The 25058-nt window shown below is 38.1% G+C and overlaps 1 protein-coding gene across 1 annotated transcript in view; it reads left to right on the top strand.

Moving 5' to 3' along the window:
* podn (podocan) overlaps positions 1 to 25058 on the top strand; it is a 54775-nt gene that overhangs the window by 12944 nt on the left and 16773 nt on the right. The window contains exons 2-8 of the mRNA XM_079801969.1: positions 1617 to 1986; positions 7314 to 7407; positions 11740 to 11804; positions 18925 to 19034; positions 19114 to 19270; positions 22732 to 22847; positions 22985 to 23642. Of these exons, the coding sequence (XP_079658095.1) occupies positions 1738 to 1986; positions 7314 to 7407; positions 11740 to 11804; positions 18925 to 19034; positions 19114 to 19270; positions 22732 to 22847; positions 22985 to 23642 (1449 nt within the window). The 5' untranslated portion in view covers positions 1617 to 1737. The remainder of the gene's footprint in view (positions 1 to 1616; positions 1987 to 7313; positions 7408 to 11739; positions 11805 to 18924; positions 19035 to 19113; positions 19271 to 22731; positions 22848 to 22984; positions 23643 to 25058) is intronic.

Genomic DNA, 25058 nt, shown 5'->3' with positions numbered 1-25058 from the left:
TTACTAATCTCACTTGCACAAAAAAGATTCAGTAGCTTATTTCTCAAAATCAATAATCAGAACCTCCAATAATTAAATATGTTAATAAAACAAATAGTTTTATGCATTTAATAAAACAATTATGTTATAAAAAAACCCAGGCCAGGTGAGAAAAAGTAACACAAAAGTAATGTAACACATTACTTATCTTAAAAAGTAACCAAGTAACGCAATTTACGTTTCAAAGTAACTTTCCCCAACACTGGTCACAGGCTGGAGAATCCTTTATTTGAGATGTTATTGGTTCATTCGCGATCAGACTCGGACTTGTAACGTTATGGGCCAGGGCTCTCAAAGCCCAACGTCCCGGGGCTATGTGTTTTTCAGACGGGCTACCAAAATGTATCACCGGCCTACTGACGGGCTATCTTAAATAGTGAAATAACATTCCTTTCTTGATCTGTGTGTGTACGGTTCGCGGTTATATTCACCGATCGGGCCGGCCAAGTAATAAAAAATTAACATTCCAATCAATTGCGGGTGTTTGATAAAGACATCTTGCGAGACCTGTGAGCGTTTCTCCACACGCTTTCAAAACAATTCCCACATGTACTGAGGGGAGCTGAAGCTCATTAAATATGCAAATCTTATCCAATCATAGCCGTGGGCGTTTACTTCCAAGTCTTCAGTGCGGCACGCCCATCAAAACCGAGGGTGTCTTGAGAGAGCCTCAAAACCAAGGCAGAAAATAGCCTATTACTTATTCATTATGATGTTTTTGAATGTAAAAACCATGCAAACGTAATAAGTTGACCTCAGACAGCAGTATAAAAAAATTAAAAAGCCAGTTCATGACCCCTTTAAATTCCAAGAATCGATCTTTCAGTCAATGCTGTTTTCAGTTGACGAATGAACAAAGCTTTGCAGTGGACCTCCCATCTAATCGCAATAAGTTTGTGGCATGAAATAAACATGAATGAACATCAGAAGGTATGTTGAAAGATAGTACAGCTTATCGAAATCCATATCATGTCGCATGGAATCGCTCATTTACCTCAAAGCCATTCAAAATGTAGTCAGCTAGGAAAATCAAGGAGGAGCATTTTGCTAAATATACGCACCATTCATTGCATTTTTACTTAACCCTCTGGTATTGTTCATTTGGGAGTCGCACTTGTGTTGTTTGAGGTGAAAAGTAACACAATGTAATATTTTTGCTCAATAACATTTTTTTTTGAGAGAATTTCTTGGGAGGCCTACTAATTAATATTTATGCAATAATTATAATAAATATTACACTCTAAAAAATGCTGGGTTAAAAACAACCCAAGTTGGGTTAAAAATGGACTAACCCAGCAATTGGGTTGTTTTAAGCAAACATTTAACCCAACCGCTGGGTTAAAACAACCCAATTGCTGGGTTAGTGCATTTTCAACCCAACTTGGGTTGTTTTTAACCCAGCATTTTTTAGAGTGCCAAAAATATAAATAATAATATTTTTCCCCCATTGAAAATAAACATGTTTTACTACTTAATTAAAGCAGTATTTCAGTGTGTCTATTTTGCACTCTAATAATCACACTTACAAGAACGAAATCTCCCTAAATCACATATGCATCAATCCTTTTCAATCTCAGGTTTCTTTTGATGCCCGGAGGTCCAGATCTGGTTTGGTTCTGGCTGGATTGGTGAACAGCATTCAGACTTGGATTTTGGATCTCGTTTGGCCGAGCGAACGCATTCAGAGTCGGCAGTGATATGGATCAGCGGCGCGGCCTGCTGGAGCTGCTGTGTTTGCTTCTGCTGGGCTGGACTCTGGTTCGCGGTCAGGCGGAAACAGACGGAGAGGCGGAGGACGCCCCCGGAATAGTGGAAAATGTGGAGCAAAAGATATCTTGTCCGGAGAACTGCAGCTGCACCGAGGAGGGGGCGGTGGATTGTAACGGAGCGAGCCTTAATGAATTCCCACACGAGATATTCGAGCAGACCCGTCAGCTCTCGCTGCAGGTGCGTGGGTTTGTTTGTTTGTTTGCAGATAGTTTCCCCAGAACACTTTCACTGAGTGTTTTGTTTCTTGTTCATTTGCTGATAAAATCAGACTGAAATTATCAAATTCATGCATCTGAAATGTTAAAAGGATAATTCACCCAAAAATTAAAATTCTGTCATAATTACTCACCCTCATGTCATTCCAAACCTGTAAGACTTTCATTAATCTTCAGAACACAAATGAAGATATTTTTGCAAAGCACCACTTTGACGCTTCAAAATATTCATAAAGAGATTGAAAAATTGATTAGATTAGATTAGATTAGATTCAACTTTATTGTCATTACACAAGTACAAGTACAAGGCAACGAAATGCAGTTTAGGTCTAACCAGAAGTGCAATAGCAGCAAGTGCAGGATATACAACGTTTGCATAAGTGCAGGACATGGATATGTACTGAATATATATAAATATATCTATAAATAGAGAGATGGTTATTACTATAAACAGAATTTACAGGTGAATATGTACAGTGAATAATATACAGATGGTTAATACTATAAACAGAATTTACAGGTGGATATGTACTATGAATATAATATAACATACAGATGGCTATTACTATAAACAGAATTTTACAGATGGCAGTGGATTAAGGTAGTGCAATAAATTATGGACAGAAGCTATCCGAAAAAAGTGTAAAAGTGCAGTGGAAGTGATTGCATATTACAGTTAGAAGTACGGTGCAAAATACAAATGTAAACAGTTGGTACTGTAAATACAGTCGGCAGTGCAAATGAGCATCATCCAGTTACGGTGTGGTAGTGCAAAATGCATAAGTAAACAGTTGTGACTCTAATAAACAGTCGGTAGTGCAAATAACAAAGTGAAGGCGGATGTGAGGTAGGAGAGTTATCAGTTTATGAGGGAAGTGGATCAACGGGGGTTTGAGTTCAATAAAGAGACAGCTCTGGGGAAAAAACTGTTCTTTAGTCTGCTGGTCCTGGTCCGGTGGATCCTGAAACGCCTGCCGGAGGGCAGGAGAGAAAACAGTCTGTGGGCTGGGTGCGAGGAGTCCTTGAGGATGCTGCGAGCTCGATGCAGGCAGCGTTTCCTCTGGATGTGCTCGATGGCAGGTAGTGGAGTCCCTGTGATGCGCTGGGCAGTTTTCACCACCCGCTGCAGTGCCTTGCGCTCCGCAACAGAGCAGCTCCCATACCATACTGCCACACAGTTGGTCAGGATGCTTTCTATTGCGCAGCGATAGAAGTTCACCAGGATAGCCGAGGAGAGCTGATTCTTCCTCAGTGTCCTCAGGAAGAAGAGGCGCTGGTGAGCCTTCTTGACCAGGCTGGAGGTGTTGGTCGTCCACGACATGTCCGCCGAGATGTGGATCCCCAGGAACTTGAAACTGGAGACACGTTCAACAGCCATTCCATTGATGTGGATGGTGTCGTGTGTGCCTCTTGTCTTTCTTGACGTTTTGGTGGTGTTGAGGAGCAGGTTATTTTCGGTGCACCATGTGGCCAGGTGCTGGATCTCCTCCCTATAGGCAGTCTCATCGTTGTTGCTGATGAGACCAATCACCGTTGTGTCGTCCGCAAACTTGACGATAGAATTAGATCCATACACAGGCTTGCAGTCGGCGGTGAAGAGGGAGTAGAGAAACGGGCTTAGCACACAGCCCTGTGGTACACCAGTGTTAAGAGTGATGGATGTGGAGCAGGTGAATCCTGAACGAACATTCTGGGGTCTGTCAGTTAGGAAGTCCAAAATCCAGTTACACATTGAAGTGTTGATGCCCAGGTCTCCAAGTTTGGCTATTAACTTGGTTGGGATGACAGTGTTGAATGCTGAGCTGAAGTCAACAAACAGCATGCGTGCATAAGTGTTCTTATTGTCCAGATGAGTGAGCACAGAGTGCAGTGCCATGGAAACGGCATCCTCTGTGCTCCTATTGCTGCGGTAGGCAAACTGGTGTGAGTCCAATGTGGATGGTATAGAGTCTTTTAGGTGTTCCAGGACCAGCCGCTCAAAGCACTTCATGACGATGGGTGTGAGTGCTACAGGATGGTAGTCATTAGGGCACCTCGGGTTAGAGTGTTTTGGCACTGGCACAATGGAAGTGCGTTTAAAGCATGATGGTACAGCTGCTTGGGCAAGAGACAGGTTGAAAATGTCTGTAAAAACCCCAGCGAGCTGCTCCGCACATACCCTGAGAACACGACCAGGGATGTTGTCTGGTCCAGCAGCCTTGTGCGCACTGATCCGGCTCAGTGCCTTGCAGACATCTGTGGTGGAGAGTGTGATTGGTGGGTCAGCTGAGGGTTTGAGCTTGGTGGCAGTTTCTCTGTTGTCTCTTTCAAAGCGAGCATAAAAGTGATTTAGCTCGTTCAGGAAGTTGACATCAGTGGCTGCGGGGGTGGAGTGGGGGGGTTTGTAGTCACTGATGGCCTGAATGCCCTGCCACATGCGTCGAGGGTCAGAGTTGGAAAAGTGACCCTCTATCTTTAGCTTGTAGCAGTGCTTGGCCTGTTTGATCCCCCTCTTCAGGTTTGCCCTGGACGTACTGTAGGCTTGTGCATCTCCTGATCTGAAGGCAGTATTGCGTGACTTCAGCAGGAGTCGCACTTCCCTGTTCATCCATGGCTTCTGATTTGGGTATGTGGTGATCTGTTTCTGGGTTGTAACACTGTCAATGGTGGTATTGATATGATCCAATACAGAGGAGGTGTAGGAGTCAATGTCTGTGTGAGCGCCACTGGTGGCTTGAGAAGCAAACACACTCCAGTCTGTGTGTAGAAACCTTTCCTGGAGTGTGGAATCAACCCCCGCAGGCCACACCTTGATGGTCTTCACTGATGGCTTCACACGGTTGATGAGGGGTGAATATTTGGGGATGAGGAACAAAGAGAGGTGATCTGACTGTCCCAGGTGGGGGAGGGGTGTCGCAACGTAAGCGCCAGCCATGTTTGTGTAAACATGGTCTAAGGTTTTGTTTCCTCTGGTGTGGCAGGAAACATGCTGGTGAAACTTGGGTAGCACTGACTTTAGGTTTGAATGATTAAAGTCACCTGCAACAATAAAAGCAGCTTCCGGGTGATCAGTCTGTTGTTTACTGATGGCTGCATGAAGTTCTTTCATAGCAAGCTTGGCATCAGCATCCGGGGGAATATAGGCTGCAGTTATAATGGTGGAAGTGAACTCCCGCGGTAGATAAAACGGTCTACATTTAACCATGAGAAACTCGAGGTTAGCTGAACAATGACTCCCAACAATAGCAGAGTTTGTGCACCAGGCTTTGTTAATGTAAATGCACAATCCACCACCTCTGGTCTTACCGGAGCCATCTAATGTTCTATACGCCCGGAGCGTGTGGCATCCCGCTAGCTCAATAGCGGTGTCCGGTATTCCGCCATTTAGCCAGGTTTCCGTGAAGATTAGGATGTTACAGTTCAAAAGTTTCTTGCTGTGTGTGATGCTGAGTCGAATCTCCTCCATTTTGTTCACTAGCGACCGTACATTGGCAAGGAAAATACTGGGTAAAGAGAGCCGATGTGGGGTTAGCCTTAGCTTTAGCCTTAGCTTAGCTCTCAGTCCTCCGCGTATCCCCCGCCTTTGTTTACGATCTCGGCGCCGCCTTTCAGCACTTCCGCCCGGCCGGGTAGAGTGCATAGCCTCGGGTGTCCTAGCGATCTCAGGAAGGAGTCGAAGATTGTCCATAAAACTGTCGGAAATTCGCAAACCAATATCCAAAATCTCACCACGGGTGTACGATGTTAAGGCACAACTATTCTGAACGAACAGACCTGAGATGAGCAGGAAAAATACCGCAAAATTGCAGAATCTGGAGAGACCCAGAGCCTCGCGAACTACTCGCGCCGCCATCTTGGATCGAAATAAATACAAATAAATGATCCAAATAAATACAATTTTGTTCACATTTTTTGAAGAGACATGATTGCTTTATATGATGAACGGATTGAATTCAGGCTTTTTCACATTGAAACATTGATCAGCGAACATAAACAGAACCTCATTGGTTCTTACTGAAGCTCAAACGTGCTGCGTAACACGAGAATGAACCTCGGTTCTCACACGTCAAGCGAACATGCTTGAGCTTCCGTTTACCAGGCCTAACCAAAACCTAAACCAAACCTAGACAGCTGACTCGTTGCCTCGCTGCCTTATCAGACAATGGTGTCCTTTTACTGCCCCAGTGACAAGCTGCTGTACCCCTAAAGGTACAATTAGTGGAATTTTTTTCAGAGTGAGGTTGAGTAAATAATGACAGAATTTACATTTTTAAGTACCCTTTAAGTATCAGGAGTTTTATTGAGGGTGGGGGTTGATATTTTTTATATATATATAAAAAAAGTTTTTTAAATATATATTAAAAAAATATATATTTTTTATATATAAATATAGTAAAATTATATACACTTACATATAAATATATATATATATATATATATATATATATATATATATATATATATATATATATATATATATATATATATATATATATTTATTTATTTATTTATTTATTTATTTATTTATTTATTTATTTATTTATTTATTTATTTATTTATTTATTTATTTATTTATTTATTTATTTATTTATTTATTTATTTATTTATTTATTTGTTTATTTGTTTATTTATTTATTTAATTTACTTTTCACCAAGACTGCATTTATTTGATCAAAAATACAGTAAAAACATATTATTATAATCTAAAATAAAAATAAATAAATTACATTTTACAATATTTTCAGAAAATGTTTTCTATATGAATATATAAATATAAAATGTAATTTATTCCTGTGATCAGAGCTGAATTTTCATCATCATTACTCCAGTCTTCAGTGTCACATGATCCTTCAGAAAGCATTCTGATATGATGATTTGCTACTCAAGAAACATTTATGATTATTATCAATATTGAAAACAGTTGTACTCAATATTTTTCATCTCAACATTATAACTGTCTTCACTGTAACTTTTGATCAATTTCATGCATCCTTGATCCTTGCTGAATAAATATACCATTATTGTTGTTTTAAATCATACGTGCATAATTGATATGAACATTGCATACGAACCAAAAAAGTATGTACAATCAAGTAAAGCTAAGTTGCTTCATCTTGAAAATTTTAAAGTTATTCTTATGTTTACTTTATAAAAGTCAGTAAACGTTTCACAACAAAAAGACGGGGGAGGTTTTTACAGTTGCACTAAAAGGCCTTTACTTGCTCAACAAAGAAGGCATGTAGATTGTGTACAAAGAGGCTTTATGTGTTTAAAGGGTTAAATGCCATTTATTTTTCTGCTCTGTCCCAGAATAACCAAATCACTGAGGTCACGCTGGAGCATCTGTCCCGTCTTCAGCAGTTGGAGACACTGAATTTACAGAACAACCGCCTCACGACACAAGGTACAGCTGATGGGAGGGGCAGAGGGGGTCAGCGGAGGACAGCAGCGGAAAATAGCACAATAATCTGTTACAGAGGGTCAGCGTGAAAGAGGGATGAAGAGGGGAAGGGTGGTGAAAGAGCTGCTGTGTTTGGATTCCACTCTTTCCTGCATGTGTGCTCAACATGACTGTTTGAAGTGGAAATGTTTTTATTGAAATAAATCAGACGAAACATCAGATTACATAAAAAAATTAAATCCTGTTATTATTTAGGCCTACTCGCCTAACATGCTGTTCCATGCATGCATATGAGCTAAAAGAGGACAAAAAGCACAATAAAAGTCGCTCATATGACATATGATGCATACATATTGAAGCCATATATGAATTCTCCGTGTGATTAACAGACTGAATTTGCTCACTGACGTCAAACACCATTTTTCACAATCATGTTGTGCTTCTATCAAATGGGTTTGGAACGACATGCAAAGCAAATGAACTATTAACCCTCTGGGGTTCTTCATTTATGGGTCACACTCAGGACCTTCGGGTCAAAAATGACCCGGAGGGCGGGATTAAGATAAAAAAAGATTTGAGTAAAATCAATGAAATATATTTTTGTTCAATAACATTTTTACTTTTCTTTTTTGGTGTTTTGAGATCATTTTATGATTTATAATGAATATTTATGCAATAATTATGACCCATTTTTTTCCCATTGAATATAATAATAATAAAAAAATAAATAAAAAAAAATTATATATATATATATATATATATATATATATATATATATATATATATATATATATATATATATATATATATATATATATATATATATATATATATCATTTTTTTTATTTTTTTTTTTATTAAAGCTGTATTTCATTTTAGAGTCAAGCCTAGGCCTCATGAAGGCAATTTTATAAATGAGATCCGGTGGACACATTGAGCATTTTTATCACGCAATAGCATATTTTTACCACTATAGTGGATCTTGCGTTTTGTAAATAAAAATCGTAGCTTCATCGGAATGGTCCGAAACTTGGTGACTTTATTGGTACTTGGTATATGAACACTCAAAAAATTGGGGACAGGATTTGAAAAGTCTAAGTGGTCGTAAAAAAAATTAGTCACACTCAGGACCTTCGGGTCAAAAATGACCCCCATAGGACAACAGACAAAAAAACTCACACACACACACACTTCTACACACAAAAACACACGCACACACAAATGAATGCGTTTCCAAAAGCTAATTGTGTTTTTGTGTGTGTGTGAGTTTTTTTGTCTGTTTTGCACTCTTACACTTTAGAGATTTACCCCTTCACTGTTGCGTCCTTTTTTCTGCATCCTGGCTGATTTGTAGATTGTATGCACAAAAAAACTCTGTATTTTCATATTTTTGCCAATTTCCCATTCATTTCCTATGGGGGTCATTTTTGACCTGAAGACCCTGAGTGTGACTATTTTTTTTTACGACCACTTAGACTTTTCAAATCCTGGCCCCAATTTTTTGGGTGTTCATATACCAAATACCAATAAAGTCACCAAGTTTCGGACCATTCCGATGAAGCTACGATTTTTTAACATTTTTTATAAAACGCTTCGGGTCATTTTTGACCCGAAGAACCCCAGAGGGTTAAGTGAACTATTCCTTTAAATGTCCCTGTTCTAGAAAGAAAGAAATTAATACTTTTATTTATGTAGGAAGGATGCATTCATTTGTTTTAACCCTAAAGCCATCTTTTGGACAAATGAGGGCAACATCGTTTAAAAAAAAAAATACTTTCCTTAATCTGAGCGGTACAAGACTTGGCTACTTTTCCTGAGTTTGCCACCTGAACACACAACAATAAAAAAATTGACTCGCTTCTACAATGTTAAGTGCTTGAAAAAAAAGTCCTTAATACCGCCTTCATGGACAAAAATGGGCACCCATAGGAATGAATGGAAAAAACTGCAATTCCGAGCATATTTTTTATTTATTTGTCCAATAAAAATCAATAAATCCATCACAATGCAGATCATACATACACACAAATGAAGGAGTGAGCCTATACAACATTCTCAATGTGGCAAACACTCACACACACTCAAACACACTCCATCCACAAAAGCATTGCATTGAAAGCCATTGACTGAGCCTATAACAGTGAGTTTTATTTTTTTTATTTTTGTCAAATTTGTCTCTCACACATACACAAACAAATGAATTAAAAGAGCCAATAACTGGGCAATTTAAAAATAATAAAGAATTGTTAAAACATTGGTTTACAGAGTTCAGCCCATATGCAACCATTGAGTTATATTGCCATCTAGTGGCTATTGATATTTTAGCTTTAAAAAGAAATTAATACCATCATAGGTCACCAGATGTCACCACATTTTTAGATTTTGGCACTCTGAACTTGTCGATGTTTTTTTTTTTTTTTACTGAAGTTAAAGAAATATGAAATATAACATAAAAATAAGCATATTTTACATTAAAAAATGGTACTTTAGAGGTAAATAAATTCATTAATACCCCAAAAATCACAAAAAAGGAATAAATTGATAGAATTAATTTTATCAAAGATGGTGATATAACATTTAAATGTGTCCACGAGGGCGGGATTAAGGGCTGTTAGGCGCAGAGGTGGGTAGAGTAGCCAAAATCTGTACTCAAGTAAAAGTACAAGTACTTACGGAAATATTTACTCAAGTAAAAGTAAAAGTAGCAATCGTAATATTTACTTGAGTAAGAGTAAAAAAGTATTCGATGAGAAAACTACTCAAGTAGTTAGTTACTAGTTACTTTCAATCTGATTGATAAGAAGCGAAAACCCTACTTGGAGAGCTTTCACACACCTCTCTGTAACACTTTACAATAAGGTTGTATTAGATAACATTAGTTAATGTATTATAAGATGAACTAACCATGAACAACACCTCTGTTCAGCATTAGTTAATATTTTTCAACGTTAGTTCATAAAAATCCAGCTGTTCATGGTTTATTCATGTTAGCTCACAGTGCATTCTTATATTTTTATAGGCTATTCTTTAAGTAGGAATAAAATACAATACCGTTTTTATTTGTATGCATTTTCTACACTTCAGACAGGTGTCTGTCCGGATTTGTGTATAAATGCAAGACGTCACATTAGGCTGTTCAATTTGTTTCGTTTTGTGAAGAAAAGGATATGTAAATGTGAAGATGTGAACGTTTGTTCGTGGACGTGTGTTGTTTGGAGGATTCAAACGATTTGTCATTGCTTACACGAGCGCATATGAGGAAAACACTGGGACAGTGTGTGAAATAGTATTATAATAAGGGAAAATTTCCCATAGTTACCAAATGACCGTTAATAGTGTTCAAATAGGCATCATTGTGACACTTACCGCTACATGTTCTTTTCAGAGTGGAATTCTTGTATGCTGAGAGATGTCAGTTCGTTGTGGTGCACACAACATGCATCGCATTATGAAACTATTATTTTTGACATCTTGGAGTGAAAACATAGACTGAACTTGAGGCCACGGGCAATCTGCCTCCCGTCACACACATCTTCCTCTGCTTCGGTCATCATCTTCCGACTAAACGCGCGCTAATTATAAGCGGGTGATGCGTAGCAACCTCTCGCGAAGCAGCCTCTCCAACGTTTCGCGAGACTTGCGAAAGTCATATGAACTTATTTTAATATATATAATATAATTATTACCATTTGACAGTAACGGAGGAACGCCACCGAATGTAACTAAGTAAAAGTACAGTTTTTTCACAAAAAATCTACTTGAGTAAGAGTAAAAGTACCCATCTTTAAATCTACTCTAAAAGTACAAGTTACCCAAAATATTTACTCAAGTAAATGTAACGAAGTAAATGTAATTCGTTACTACCCACCTCTGGTTAGGCGAGGGTGGCTTGAGGGTTAAAGTGACACTAAAGACTTTCATAATGTTACAAAAGATTTATTTTTCAAATAAATGCTGTTCTGAAAAAAAAATCACAGTTTCTTCAAAAATATAAAACACTGATTCTGATCATAAATGTTTCTTTAGCATCAAATCCTCATATTAGAATGATTTCTGAAGGATCATGTGACACTGAAGACTTGAGTAATGATGATAAATTCAGTTTTGATCAAATAAATAAATAATATTTTACAATATAATCATATAGAAAACAGTTCTTTTAAATTGTACTGTATTTATGATCAAATAAATGCAGCCTTGGTGAGCAGAAGATATACAGTATATAAATATGGGTACGAACATAAATTATGAAATGAAACATGACATTAATGTGCAGCATGTCAAGAATAACATACTTGTGTGTGTGTGTGTGTGTGTGTGTGTGCGTGTGTGCAGGCCTCGACGATGAAGGGTTTCATATTCTGGAAAGGCTGAGTTATTTATACTTGGCAAATAATAAGGTGAGTCATCAATGTTTATCTCTCTCTCTCGCTCTCTCTTCCCCCTTTATTTACTAACTTGTATGCTTCGATGTAAAGTTTACATAATTTGTGTCAAATCCTCGAATTCTTTTTAGCATTCTTCATGCAAATGATATCTGTCATGATTGTCCACGCATTCCAGCATAGTTCGCTCCGCCGTTCGTCATTTAACTCTGTATACTGGATGGCTGAACTTAAACGCAGCCAATAACAGTTCACATGTAAAGGGTGGGCGGTCATATGCTAATGAGCTTTTGAAAATACTACCAGGTTTCTACTGATACAAAGCTTAAAGGATTAGTTCACTTTTAAATAAACTTTTACTGATAATTTACTCACCCCCATGTCATCCAATATGTCCATGTCTTTCTTTCTGCAGTCAAAAAGAAATTAAGGTTTTGGATGAAAACATTCCAGGGGTTTCCTCCATATAATGGACTTCAATGGGCTCCAAACGGTTCAAGGTCCAAATGACAGTTTCAGTGCAGCTTCAAAGGGCTTTAAACGATACCAGACGATGAATAAGGGTCTTATCTAGCCAAACGACCAGTTTCTGCGAGAAACCGAGCAGTGTTTATGCTATTATTTTACCTCTTGACAGACGAACGTGATCATCTCTGAGCTTCGCCATAACTTCCGGGGAGTGAGGTCAAATTCGATCGTGGGTATAGATATATCGATTGTAGATGCCTCATTCTACTGTTCCATGAAGTCGCTAATGAGGCATCTATGTATACATCTATGACCACAATATAATTTGACCTCACTCTCCGGAAGTTATGGCTGAGCTCAGAGATTATCGCGTTCCTCTGTTAAGAGGTAAAATAATAGCATAAACACTGCTCGGTTTCTCGCAGAAACTGATGGTTTGGCTAGATAAGACCCTTATTCATCGTCTGGTATCGTTTAAAGCCCTCTGAAACTGCACTGAAACTGTCATTTGGACCTTGAACCGTTTGGAGCCCATTGAAGTCCATTATATGGAGAAAAACCCTGGACTGTTTTCATCCAAAACCTTAATTTCTTTTCGACTGCAGAAACAAAGACATGGACATCTTGGATGACATGGGGGTGAGTAAATGATCAGCAAAAGTTTATTTAAAAGTGAACTAATCCTTTAAAGCGAATTGCTGAAGTGACCCTTTAACAACAAATAATTCCAAACAAGCCATTTTTGCACCCAAATTTCACTTTTATATCTTCGCATGTTGTCAATATCACAAGGCTAGAGTATTTAATGCTTTGTGGTTGTAAATTGTTCTCAGTAGTGCTATGTGTTCTGGTTTGGGGGATTTTTTCCACCTGTGTTATGGTCCTGCAGGTGAAAATGGTGCGTCTGATCATTTATGATTTAAAGACTCGCATCTGGAGCACATTTGCAAGTCAAGTTGCGCCTTATTGTCAAGGTTTCAGCATGTTGTGCTAAAAGCCAAACCTGTGTTTCTGTTTTGCACTGTTTATCATGTAATCAGATTTGCTGTGGTGTGATTTAATTGCAACATTTTTGTTGGCAAGTGCACGCGCCTTTCATAACAAACTCCTCATCCCTGCCAGTCATAAAAAAAGCAGAATTAGTCATGTTTCGACATAAAACCAGACCGAGTTTCGTTTAAAGGCCAGGGTTTTCGGTCACGGCCCCGGAGAGCGACTAAATTTTGCGTTTTAACATTTGTTTTCCAGGCCTTTCCCAGGTCTGTTTAACGCTGGCTGGTGGGAGCTTGAGTTTGATGTTTATGTTGGTCATGAGACGGTCAGTATTCGTGTTATCGGGAGCCAGTTTGGCTCGAGCGGAGCGGTCACTGCTGTTTAGCTCCCACAATCCCTCGTTCCGTCAGTGGAGTGGATTGTTCTTATGCCAGCTGGTAACAGCGGCGCGGTGGCAATAGGCTTTAGCGCGCCCTCGTCTCTCTGGACGTACCGTGCCAGCTTTCCCTGTTAATCACCCAGCTGTGCACGCCAGGCGGTGGGAGCTAAAGCGGTCCCGACGACCTCCAGAGCGTGTGCTGGACAGATTTGTAGCTGATGGACTTAAAAAAGGATAACAGCAAGAGAAAGAGATCCTACTGAGATTTTAGTGTAATCTCACCGTCGCACTGGAAAACTAAGACAAAAGCCCTGTTCGGATGGTAATTGTTTCTCATGGGCTCGTAAGGTATTTTCAACATTTACAGGGGCTAGTCTGTGATTTTTATTGCCGTCTGAATACAGAATGTCAGGGTTTTTCTCCCTCCACCAGAGTAATCCACCGAATCCACTGAGTTTACAAGAAGAGATCAATAAAAAATTCTCGTCCATAAAAATTTGTATGGCACCTCAGTGATACAACGCATGCATTCGGATGGTGATTTCTTCCGAGTTGGTTTTCTGTCTTGTATTTAATCTCAGAATGATGGATGTCGTGATTTTAAAAATGTGGAAACTAGCGGAAATAAAGCTGCTTGGTTTATATGTTTAATGTATATAATTGCTAACGACCCATTTCAAATGTGTATGTGCTTGTCTTATCTTTCTCTTTTGAGCGGTGATGAAATATTGTTCTAGTAAATACTTTTCAGCATTTCAGTAATAAAAGTGCTCGAAAATGCATCTAAATTACAGATGATTGGCAGTGGTCAAAAAGGATTTAAACGGTGAATTTTTAATTGATCTCTTCTTGATTCGGACAGCAATTAAATTACTGTACGAACTTGGTGTTTGACGAAAACAGTAGGTAATTCTAACTATTTGTTTTCACTGACTTTCTGGATTCAGGCGGCGCTATAATCACAGACTATCCCCTGTAAATGTTGAAAATACCTTACGACCCCATGAGAAACAATTACTGTCCGAACAGGGCTAAAGACGCGCCAATGAAAGCCAAAGCAAATGCTAGAAACATGCACGCTGATGATGGGAATTTTTGCCGTTGATCCCATTGGACCGGTTACATGCATTCTTGTGTTACTGTGTCAGTGTTTTGAGTGATTGTGAAGAACAGATCATCTGTGAATTTGCCAAAGCTTTGTGGCTTAAAACAGGGGTTTTCAGGGTGTCACAAGGGACTGTCAAATAAATAAATAACAATTAATAGTAAAACATAAATAAATAATAATAAGATTCAAGTAAGTAGATGAAAGGGTTAGGTCACCCAAAAATGAAAATTATACCATAATTTACTTTTTTGAAGCCCAAAAAAGTGCATCCATTCATCATAAAAGTAATCCAAACGGCTCGAGGGGGTTAATAAAGGCCTTCTGAAGTGAAGCAACGCGTTTTTGTAAGAAAAATATCCATATTTATAACTTTACTAACAAAACTATAATCACTGGCTTCCGGGGGAAGAGTGACCTCTGATCTGACGTAAGCTCAGGTGAGAGTAGACGCCTCTCGCAGTTCAAACAAAGACTCAAGCTCCTCCCAGATTTCTCTTTAAATATTCTCGTTTTAGACTCTAATTTCTTGCCTGGTGTTGTGTTTTGCTCTATCCTCTGCGCTTCAATACATCATGCATCGGGTCAGAGGTCACTCTTCCTCCAGAACTAGACTCAAATTATTATAGTTTCTAAAGTTATAAATATGGATATGTTTCATACGAAAATGATTGGTTTCGCTTCAGAGGGCCTTTATTAACCCCCTGGGGCCATATGGATTACTTTTATAAGTTATCATTCACACCCATTATAAAGCTGAGAATAGCCAGGATATAATTTTTAATATAACTCCGATTGTGTTGGACTGCAAAAAGGAAAGTCATGTACACCTAGGAGTAAATTATGGGATTATTTTCATTTTTGGGTGAACTATCCCTTTAAAAAATAAAATGATTAGTTAGTTATTAATCCTTTTATGACAAATAACACCAATAATGGTGTGAGCTTGCAGCTTGAAAGGCACGTGAAGTTGGTCGTGTGTCTTCTGTCTGCTCATATCATCTGTTCGCTTCACACGGTTGCGCTCAGAAGGATCTCCGGACGCCGTCTCTTCAATCTCCGGACACATGCTGGAGGCTCACACTTCAGCTCTTTTAGAGGCTCATGGTCCATGATTCCCTTAATCTTTCTTTTGCACACATAACTGTACTTTTCATTGGACATAAAGTATTTCTCCTTGAGTATGTTGGAGTTGAATTGTAGCTGGCGTCACCAAATGCCAATGGAAATCCTGAGTTTTCAGTATATTGTTGTGTGTGCTTTTTCTTTGTGATGCACAGGTAATATTCTGGTTACTAGAGGTGGGGGAATGTATATTTGAACATATTGCAATATTTAACCTAACCATGCTGTATTGACATCCTAAGAATAATTTGATATGATGTTAATATTTTGGGGTAAAAACTACCAATGAAGATGAAGTTTTGCATTAAAGGAACACATTTTCCGACTCCCCTAGAGTTAAACAGTTGAGTTTTACCGTTTTCGAATCCATTCAGCCGATCTCCGGGTCTGGCGGTAGCACTTTTAGCTTAGCTTAGCATAGATCATTGAATCGGATTAGACCGTTAGCATCTCGCTCAAAAAAATGACCAAAGAGTTTTGATATTTTTCCTGTTTAAAACTTGACTCTTCTGTAGTTACATCGTGTACTAAGACCGACGGAAAATGAAAAGTTGTGATTTTCTAGACCAATATCGCTAGGAACTATACTCTCATTCCTGCGTAATAATCAAGGAACTTTGAGCCGTACCACGAGTGCTAACTTCCGTCAACATAACCAACGTGACAACCTGCTTACACAGGGAGCGTGCTGGGGACTATTTTCAGGTTTTAAAGTTTATTTTTCAAGTTTTAAATAGGAAAAATATTTGAAATGACCTCTTTGGTCATTTTTTTGAGCGAGATGCTAACGGTCTAATCAGATTCAATGATCTATGCTAAGCTATGCTAAAAGTGCTACCGCCAGACCCGGAGAACGGCTGAATGGATTCGAAAACGGTAAAACTCAACTGTTTAACTCTAGGGGAGTCGGAAAATGAGCCTATTTTTCTTTTAAAAAAGTGGAGAGTTCCTTTAAAATCACTATTATAACTCAGATATTGATATAATATATCACCAGGCTTTTTCTTTTCTTTCCTTTTTTTAACATGTCCATTTTTAATATATTTTATATGGCTTACTGGAATATGATTGGTCAACATCAGCATTCTGCAGTCTTTTTTTTAAATATTGATTGCTAATTTTTGTAATTTACATATTGCCTCAGGCAAACGATTTCCAACACACACTACCGCTCAAAAGTTTGGGATCAATACAATAAAATGAATAGTTCTATTAAGCAAGAATGCATTAAAGGGTTAACTCACCCAAAAATGCTCTCTGACCTCTCCTTAGACAGCTGTTTAATTAACACTTTCAAGGTCCAGAACATCGTTAAAGTAGTCCATGTGACTCCAGTGTGATTTTCGAAACTTTACAGCGAGCAATTGGCCATTAATCCTTTTTGCAACATGAAAAACAGTAGTTTTATTCAGTGGATTATATAGATTGTAGACTCGAAAGTGAGCCAAGACCGCTCCATTTACGATCACTAAACGCTGTCGCTATGTCAGTTCATCGCGATCTCACAAAGTTCAATGAAGGTGCTAACAATGCACAATAAATATCTTGCTTACGTCGATTCGTCGATTCACTTTGTTTGTTCATGAGAGGTTTTGAGAGCCTGTCACTGCTGCAGAAACATGTTGTAAATGGATACATTAGATGTTCTACGGACCCAATTTTTTTTTTCTGTGTATTAACTTGCACCGATTAATTGTTCACCCTAAGACCTGTAATGTGTGCTAACAAAGTAAATAAGATCGATTTTGATTTCATGAGGACTTTACCCCCTGGGGTTCTTCATTTATGGGTCACACTCAGGACCTTCGGGTCAAAAATGACCCGGAGGGCAGGATTAAGATAAAAAAAAAGATTTGAGGAAAATCAATGAAATATATTTTTGTTCAATAATATTTTTTATTTTCTTTTTTGGTGTTTTGAGATAATTTTATGATTAATAATTAATATTTATGCAATAATTATGGCCCATTTTTTCCCACTGAATATAATAAAAAAAGTATATATAAATATAATTTTTTATTTTTTTTTATTAAAGCTGTATTTCATACAGTCAAGCCTAGGCCTCATGAAAGCAATTTTTTAAATGAGATCGGTGCCATCCAGTGGACACATTGAGCATTTTTATCATGCAATAGCACATTTTTACCACTATAGTGGATCTTGCGTTTTATAATTTTTTTTTTTTAAATTGTTGCTTCATCGGAATGGTCCGAAACTTGGTACTCGGTATATGAACACCCCAAAAAATTGGGGACAGGATTTGAAAAGTCTGAGTGGTCGAAAAAAAAAAAGTCACATTCAGGACCTTCGGGTCAAAAATGACCCCCATAGGAAATTAATGGGAAACATTTTTCTGCATACAATCTACAAATCAGCCAGGATGCAGAAAAAAGGACTCAACAGTGAAGGGGTGAATCTCTAAAACATCAAGATTGCAAATCAGACAAAAAAACTCACACACACACACACTTTTACACACAAAAACACACGCAGTCACGCACACACAAATTAACGCGTGCCATTCCAAAAGCTAATTGTGTTTTTGTGTGTGTGTGTGTGTGTGTGAGTGTGATGTTTTAGAGATTCACCCTTCACTGTTGAGTTTTTTTTTTCTGCATCCTTGCTGATTTGTAGATTGTATGCACAAAAAATATTTTCATATTTTTGCCAATTTCCCATTCATTTCCTATGGGGGTCATTTTTGACCTGAAGACCCTGAGTGTGACTATTTTATCTGTTTCTCGAGCAGCAAATCCTCATATCAGAATGGTTTCTGAAGGATCATGTGACACTGAAGACTGGAGGAATGATGCTGAAAATTCAGCTTTGATCACAGGAATAAATTACACTTTACTATATATTCACATAGAATATTTTTTCACAATTTTACTGTATTTTTTGATCAAATAAATGCATCATTTAACTGTAATGTACTGCAGAGAGCTAATGTCTCTGGTATCACTTCTTGCAAAATCATACCTATGTAAATAACCGCGTCTGTGTCAGTGTTCATTTTGCTGTAACGACTGACTTGTTCTGACATGATCCTTTAAACGTGTCCGCAGCTCACAGCAGCTCCCAGACACCTCCCTCCCTCTTTGGTCAGCGCCGATTTCGCTGCTAACCAGCTCACTAAAATCTACCCCAACACATTTGGCCAGAAGCCGGCTCTGAAGTAAGCCCGAAATGCTCTTTTCACTCGTTTTATGTGTTGCTTGGTGAGTGTTAACAGTCTGTGTGCTGCTGTGCTTCAGGTCTGTGTATCTCCATAACAACAAGCTAACGGATGCCGGTCTGCCGGAGAACATGTTTAATGGATCAGACAACCTCGAGATCCTCATTATGTCCAGTAATTTCCTACGTTATGTCCCCAAAGAACTACCCGCCGCCCTCTACCGCCTACACCTGAAGGTAAGACCACTGCGGAGCTCATTAAATAAAGAGTTACACAAAAACATACGTTCTGTCATTGTTAACTCGCACTCAGGTTGTCCTAAATCACTTTCTGTCTTCTATGAAACACAAATATGCATTGTGGAAAATTTAAACTGGTATTTTTCTCACAAAAAAAGCACCATAATAGTGGTCAATATGCACTATATTTCAAATCTGCGGAAAACATAGACAGTTTTGTATGAGGAATAGAGAGCTTTGATCTGAGAGATATTGGAATGAGAGACTGATCACGGATTATTCTGGTCTCCGCCCCCTCATCCTTCTCCACCAATCAGAACCCTCGAGCACTCATTGCTCGCAGCTGCTCTGGTGTAGAGGAGTTTATAAAGTCACAACATTTTTCATTGTTTAACTAATTAACTAATTTAGGGGCTGTGACTGACGGTTATTTCGATAATCGAGTAATCGGTCGATTATTTTTGATGATTAATCGAGAAATCTGTGGTAATAAAACCAGTGTTGGGAAGGTTACTTATGTAATAGGTTACAGATTACAAGTTACCCTATAAAAGTAGTGTAACTTTTCAATTACTTTATTACAATAATGTAACTGATTACTTTTGGATTACTTTTCTATTTTTATCACTCTCAGACAGGTTGTAGTCTAAAGCTTTAAATGGCAATGTGGTTTGATGTAACAGGCAGACGTGGTGCGCTGCAAATTCAAACAAGAGCCAATCAAAAGCATCAGAATAGCATCGCTTTACTAAACGGTCTTTAAATGGCAGGAGACATCATGTTTCGTGTATTATTCAACATATCCTAACATTTCCTTTTTACAGAAAACAGATGTAACCCCCTTTGTAATCATTAATATTTTCATAAGTTACATTTATTTTGTAATTAAATTACGTAATCTAATTACATGTCACTAGTAACCTAGTGACCTAAGTGAACAATATCTTTTAAAATGGCTTGAAATTGGGGCTGTCAAATGATTAATCACGATGAATCGCATCTAAAATAAAAGTTTGTGTTTACATACAGTAATATATGTGTGTGTACTGTGTATAATTATTATGTTACACACATGCATGTATGTATTTATGAAAAATATGATATATTTATATTTAAATATAATATAAGTGATATATATATATATATATATATACAGTATATGCATGCAAATATTTCTTAAATATATACATGCATGTGTGTGTGTCCTCAAATATATATAATAATTATACACAGTACACACATACTGTATATATTACGCAAACTTTTATTTTGGCTGCGATTAATCGTTTGACAGCCCTTCTTGAAATACATAAATAATAACCATATAATAATAATTGGTTAAAAATAAAAGTATCAAAAGCAAGTAATCATTTGGTTTTATTGAACAACACTTAAAATACATAATATAATCATATTCAACTTATGTACATTATGTATTAAACAAATGCCTGTAGGATTTTGTCACTCAAGACTCAATCATTGCCATTTATTGAAAGGTTACAAATTAAGGGGTAAAAACTATTTTTATAGAATTTCCATGTTTTTATTCAGAAAAATATATTTATGTACATTTTTAAAAAGGTTTCTCCTGGAATAATTTTAGAATTTCTGTCATATATTAAATTGAAAGATTCTATATAATTGTTATTATAACATGTATGTGTTTGTATATTTATTGTTTTTAAGAGACAAAATTGTTAAATTATTGAAAGCAATGTATGGAAATGATTTTGCCATGAATGTAGCCATTGCTGCTGATATGGCGTTAAATCATAAACAATCAAATCTTTGTTTAATATTGTCCAAACAACATTTAATTCAAATGTCCATTTATCTTTAATATTTTTAAACTTCTTTGATAGAAAAACTACAGGCACTGAACATGTGGACATCAAAACATGTAAACTCGTTTAAACTTTTATTTTTAAATTGCGATGAACAATTAGCATATTTAGAAACATAATGATGTATTCTCCTTTGTTGGCATATTTTTTTTATTTGCTTGCACAATAGCATCATTTTTTAGGTTTATTACAATATTGAAATATCAGCCATGACACAAACATAATCAGATATTGTTTTTTTAATTTCCGTATCAGTGCATTGTTAGTCTTGATCAGTGTTGGGCACGTTACTTTAAAAAAGTAATTAGTTATAGTTACTAGTTACTTCTTACAAATAGTAACTGAGTTAGTAACTGAGTTACATCATTATAAAAGTAACTAATTACCAGGGAAAGTAACTAATGTGTTACTTTTTTTTTTTCTTCAAATGTTCAAATATGTCAAATAACTTGGATGCCCCCAATATTAAATATGTTAAATGAATAAATTGGACACTAAACAGAATAAATTATTATTATAAAACATTGTACATTAATGTACACTATTGTAATGTTGCTGTGGGACAATGTGAGACACCTATCAAATTCAATATATTATTGTAAATATTATCAGTAGACCTACTATAGTGTACATATTGTGTAAATAGTATCAGTAGACCTACTATAGTGTAAATATTGTGTAAATAGTATCAGTACTTCTTTACTACTCCTGGTAGTGGAGCTCACGTTATCACCTGGGTTTTTAGCCACTAATGTTGTGGCTGTGATGACGTGAGGCTTCATTAGATTAGAATTACTTGCCACCGACGTGGAGAGACTCTTTCTTCCTGGGCATAAGCTGCACGTTACATAAACATTCTTACCTTTCACCTCAACGAGGGAAAAGTAGCGTTTATACTTTCAGTTTGCGAAAGCTACCTTTGAAGTCGTTGGACTGCCATCGCTGACTGTGCATATGCGTGTGCGTCATAGGTGTGTGTGTGTGTGTGTGTGTGTGTGTGTGAACTCAACCTATCAACCTCAACCTTGTCTCCAACCCACCAATCATCATCAGATATGTGTAGCCTACCACCCAACCCAACCCCCAACACGCATGGCTGGCGCGCGCACACACACACACACACACACACACACACACACACGCGCGCGCTGCAGGTCCGACTGACAGAGAGCCTGTTCGGATGAAAACCGCTTCAATGAGCTCAATTATAGTAACGCCGCATTTTTTTCCTCAGTAACGCTAACGGCGTTGTAACGGAAGAAACAGTAATTCGTTTGATTACTCGTTACTGAAAAAAGTAATTCCGTTAGTAACGCCGTTTATCTATAACGCCGTTATTCCCAACACTGGTCTTGATGCACCATATTTGTATAGAATGAGATAGCAAATGACACCGGTTCAAACAAGTTTTGATGTGCCATATTAAAATTTTCAGTTGTTTGGGGATCTAACAGTTCAATAACCGTTTTTCATTATCATACGAATAACAACAGGATATCATAATAACAAGAAGCAAATATAAACATAATGTCATCACAGCCTCAATGCACATCTCTGAAACAAAAATAACCAGCCATGAGTTGTTTATATGATCATTTGTCTGTTTTTATGCAGAACAACAAGTTGGAGAAGATTCCCGCAGGTGCATTCGATAATTTGTCTCATCTTCGAGAACTTTACCTGCAAAACAACTTCTTGAGTAATGATGGCGTGGACAACGAGACCTTCAGGTCAGCATGACTGAATAAACCAAGAAAACCATAATTTACCTCCCACTCTTTCTTCTGCACAGCTCTCTTCTTCTTCATCTTGTAAAAACTCTACCTGAGCTGTAACTGATGGAAACTATCCTGCCTTCTCTCATCAGTCACTTGAACAGTCTGGAATATCTGGATTTGTCCAATAACAACTTGAGCATGGTTCCCCTCGGGCTGCCCCGCAATATCGTCCTGCTTCACCTGGAGAAGAATAACATCCAGAGCATCGCATCCAACGCTCTGACGCCCATCCGAAACTTGGAGTACCTGCTCCTCCACAACAACCGCCTCCGCTCCCGCTCCATCCATCCGACCGCCTTCCAGGGCCTCAAACGTCTCCACACCGTCCACATGTACAACAACCTCCTAGAGCGAGTTCCCCGCGGGCTTCCTCGCCGCGCTAAAACCCTCATGATGCTCCACAACCACATCGGCGAGATCGGACGCAACGATCTGATCGCGCTTTACACCCTCACGGAGCTCAACCTCAGTTACAACCGCCTCACCAGTGCCAAGCTCCACAGAGAGGCCTTCAGGAAGCTCAGGATTCTGGAGACATTGGATCTGTCGGGAAACAAGCTGCAGGCGCTGCCGTTGGGACTTCCCAAGAGCCTCCAGATTCTGAAGGTGAAGGACAACCAGATGAATGAGATACCGGAAGGAGCTCTGCTGGGAATGAGCTCGCTGAGGGAGATCTACCTGGCCAACAATCAACTGAAGCTGAACTCCATCTACCAGGGAGCGTGGCAGGGGCTGAGCGCGCTCACGGTGAGAGATACCTGCGCGATTAATCCTCAAAAGATCTCGATTCAAACACTCTAGCGATCTCATTTCTAAATGACAATGATTCGTCTGTGTCTATTAAACCTTTGACAAAACCACACCAGAACATTCAAATCTGCGTTTGCACTGCAGCTGAGCCTGAGAGAGTCATTTCAGCCAGACAGTATCGTTATTTCTGTCCCAAATATTCATATTATCACGGAAGTAATGGGATAAACGTTTATAGTTCGGATATAACCAACTGGCAACCTCTTGGTTTCTCTTGAAGCCAATACGGAAGTGACTTAAACTCAGTCCTTCCAGAAAAATGCGGCCTTTTTTTGTGATTGTTGCGGGCAAAAATCCTTGATTATGCGGCACGTTTTCTTAAAAAATGCGATGGAAAATGCGGGATATTTATGCAATTTTATGCGATTAAATTGCGGGAACTTGCAAAAACTGCGGTTTGATGAGAAAGAGGAAAAAAAGCACTACATCACAGAAAGTGCTGGGAATATTTAAGTTGTCTTGTTTTATTGAAGACATTAATAAACACATGGCTCAAATTTACAAAACATTGAGTCAAACAGTTCTGTAGCTTTACAAAAGGAATATGCTACAAAAAAAATGTATAAATAATTTCCTGTTTAACAGAGGTAGCTATAGAAAACAGACATTTGAGTGCTTCCAATGCACAAAGTGCAATCTCTTAAAGGGTTAGTTCACCCAAAAATGTAAATTCTGTCATTAATGACATCCCCTCATGTCGTTGGACACCTGTAAGACCTCCGCTCATCTTCAGACACAAATGAAGATATTTTAGTTGAAATCCGATGCTCTGAAAGCCCTCCATTGGCACAATGCACTTTACACTCTCAAGACCCATAAAAGGTACTAAAGACGTTACAAAGTCCATCTCACTACAGTGGTTCTACAATAACTTTATAAAGTGACGAGAATAGTTTTTGTGTGCAAAAAAAACCTAAATAACGACTTACATAGTGATGACGATTTCAAAACACTGCATCATGAAGCTTCAAGCGTTATGAATCAGCGAGTCGATTCATGATTTGGATCGTGTGTCAAACTGCTGAAATACGTGACTTTGGCGATCCGAACCGCTGATTCAACTCACTGATTCAACTCACTGATTCATAACGCTTCGAAGCTTCATGATGCTGTGTTTTGAAATCGGTCATCACTATATAATTATCGTTATTTAGGTTTTTTTTGTGCACAACTATTCTCGTTGCTTTATAAAGTTATTGTAGAACCACTGTAGTGAGATGGACTTTGTAACGACGTCTTTAGTACCTTTTAAGGGTCTTGAGAGTGTAAAGTGCATTGTGCCAATGGAGGCCTTTCTGAGCCAACAGATTTACACTAAAATATCTTAATTTGTGTTCCGAAGATGAACAGCTG

Source organism: Gobio gobio, assembly GCF_949357685.1.
Source record: "Gobio gobio genome assembly, chromosome: 21".
Taxonomy (NCBI): Eukaryota; Metazoa; Chordata; class Actinopteri; order Cypriniformes; family Gobionidae; genus Gobio; species Gobio gobio.
The sequence above is the reverse complement of the archived record's forward strand: the minus strand, read 5'-3'. Positions and strand labels throughout refer to the sequence as shown.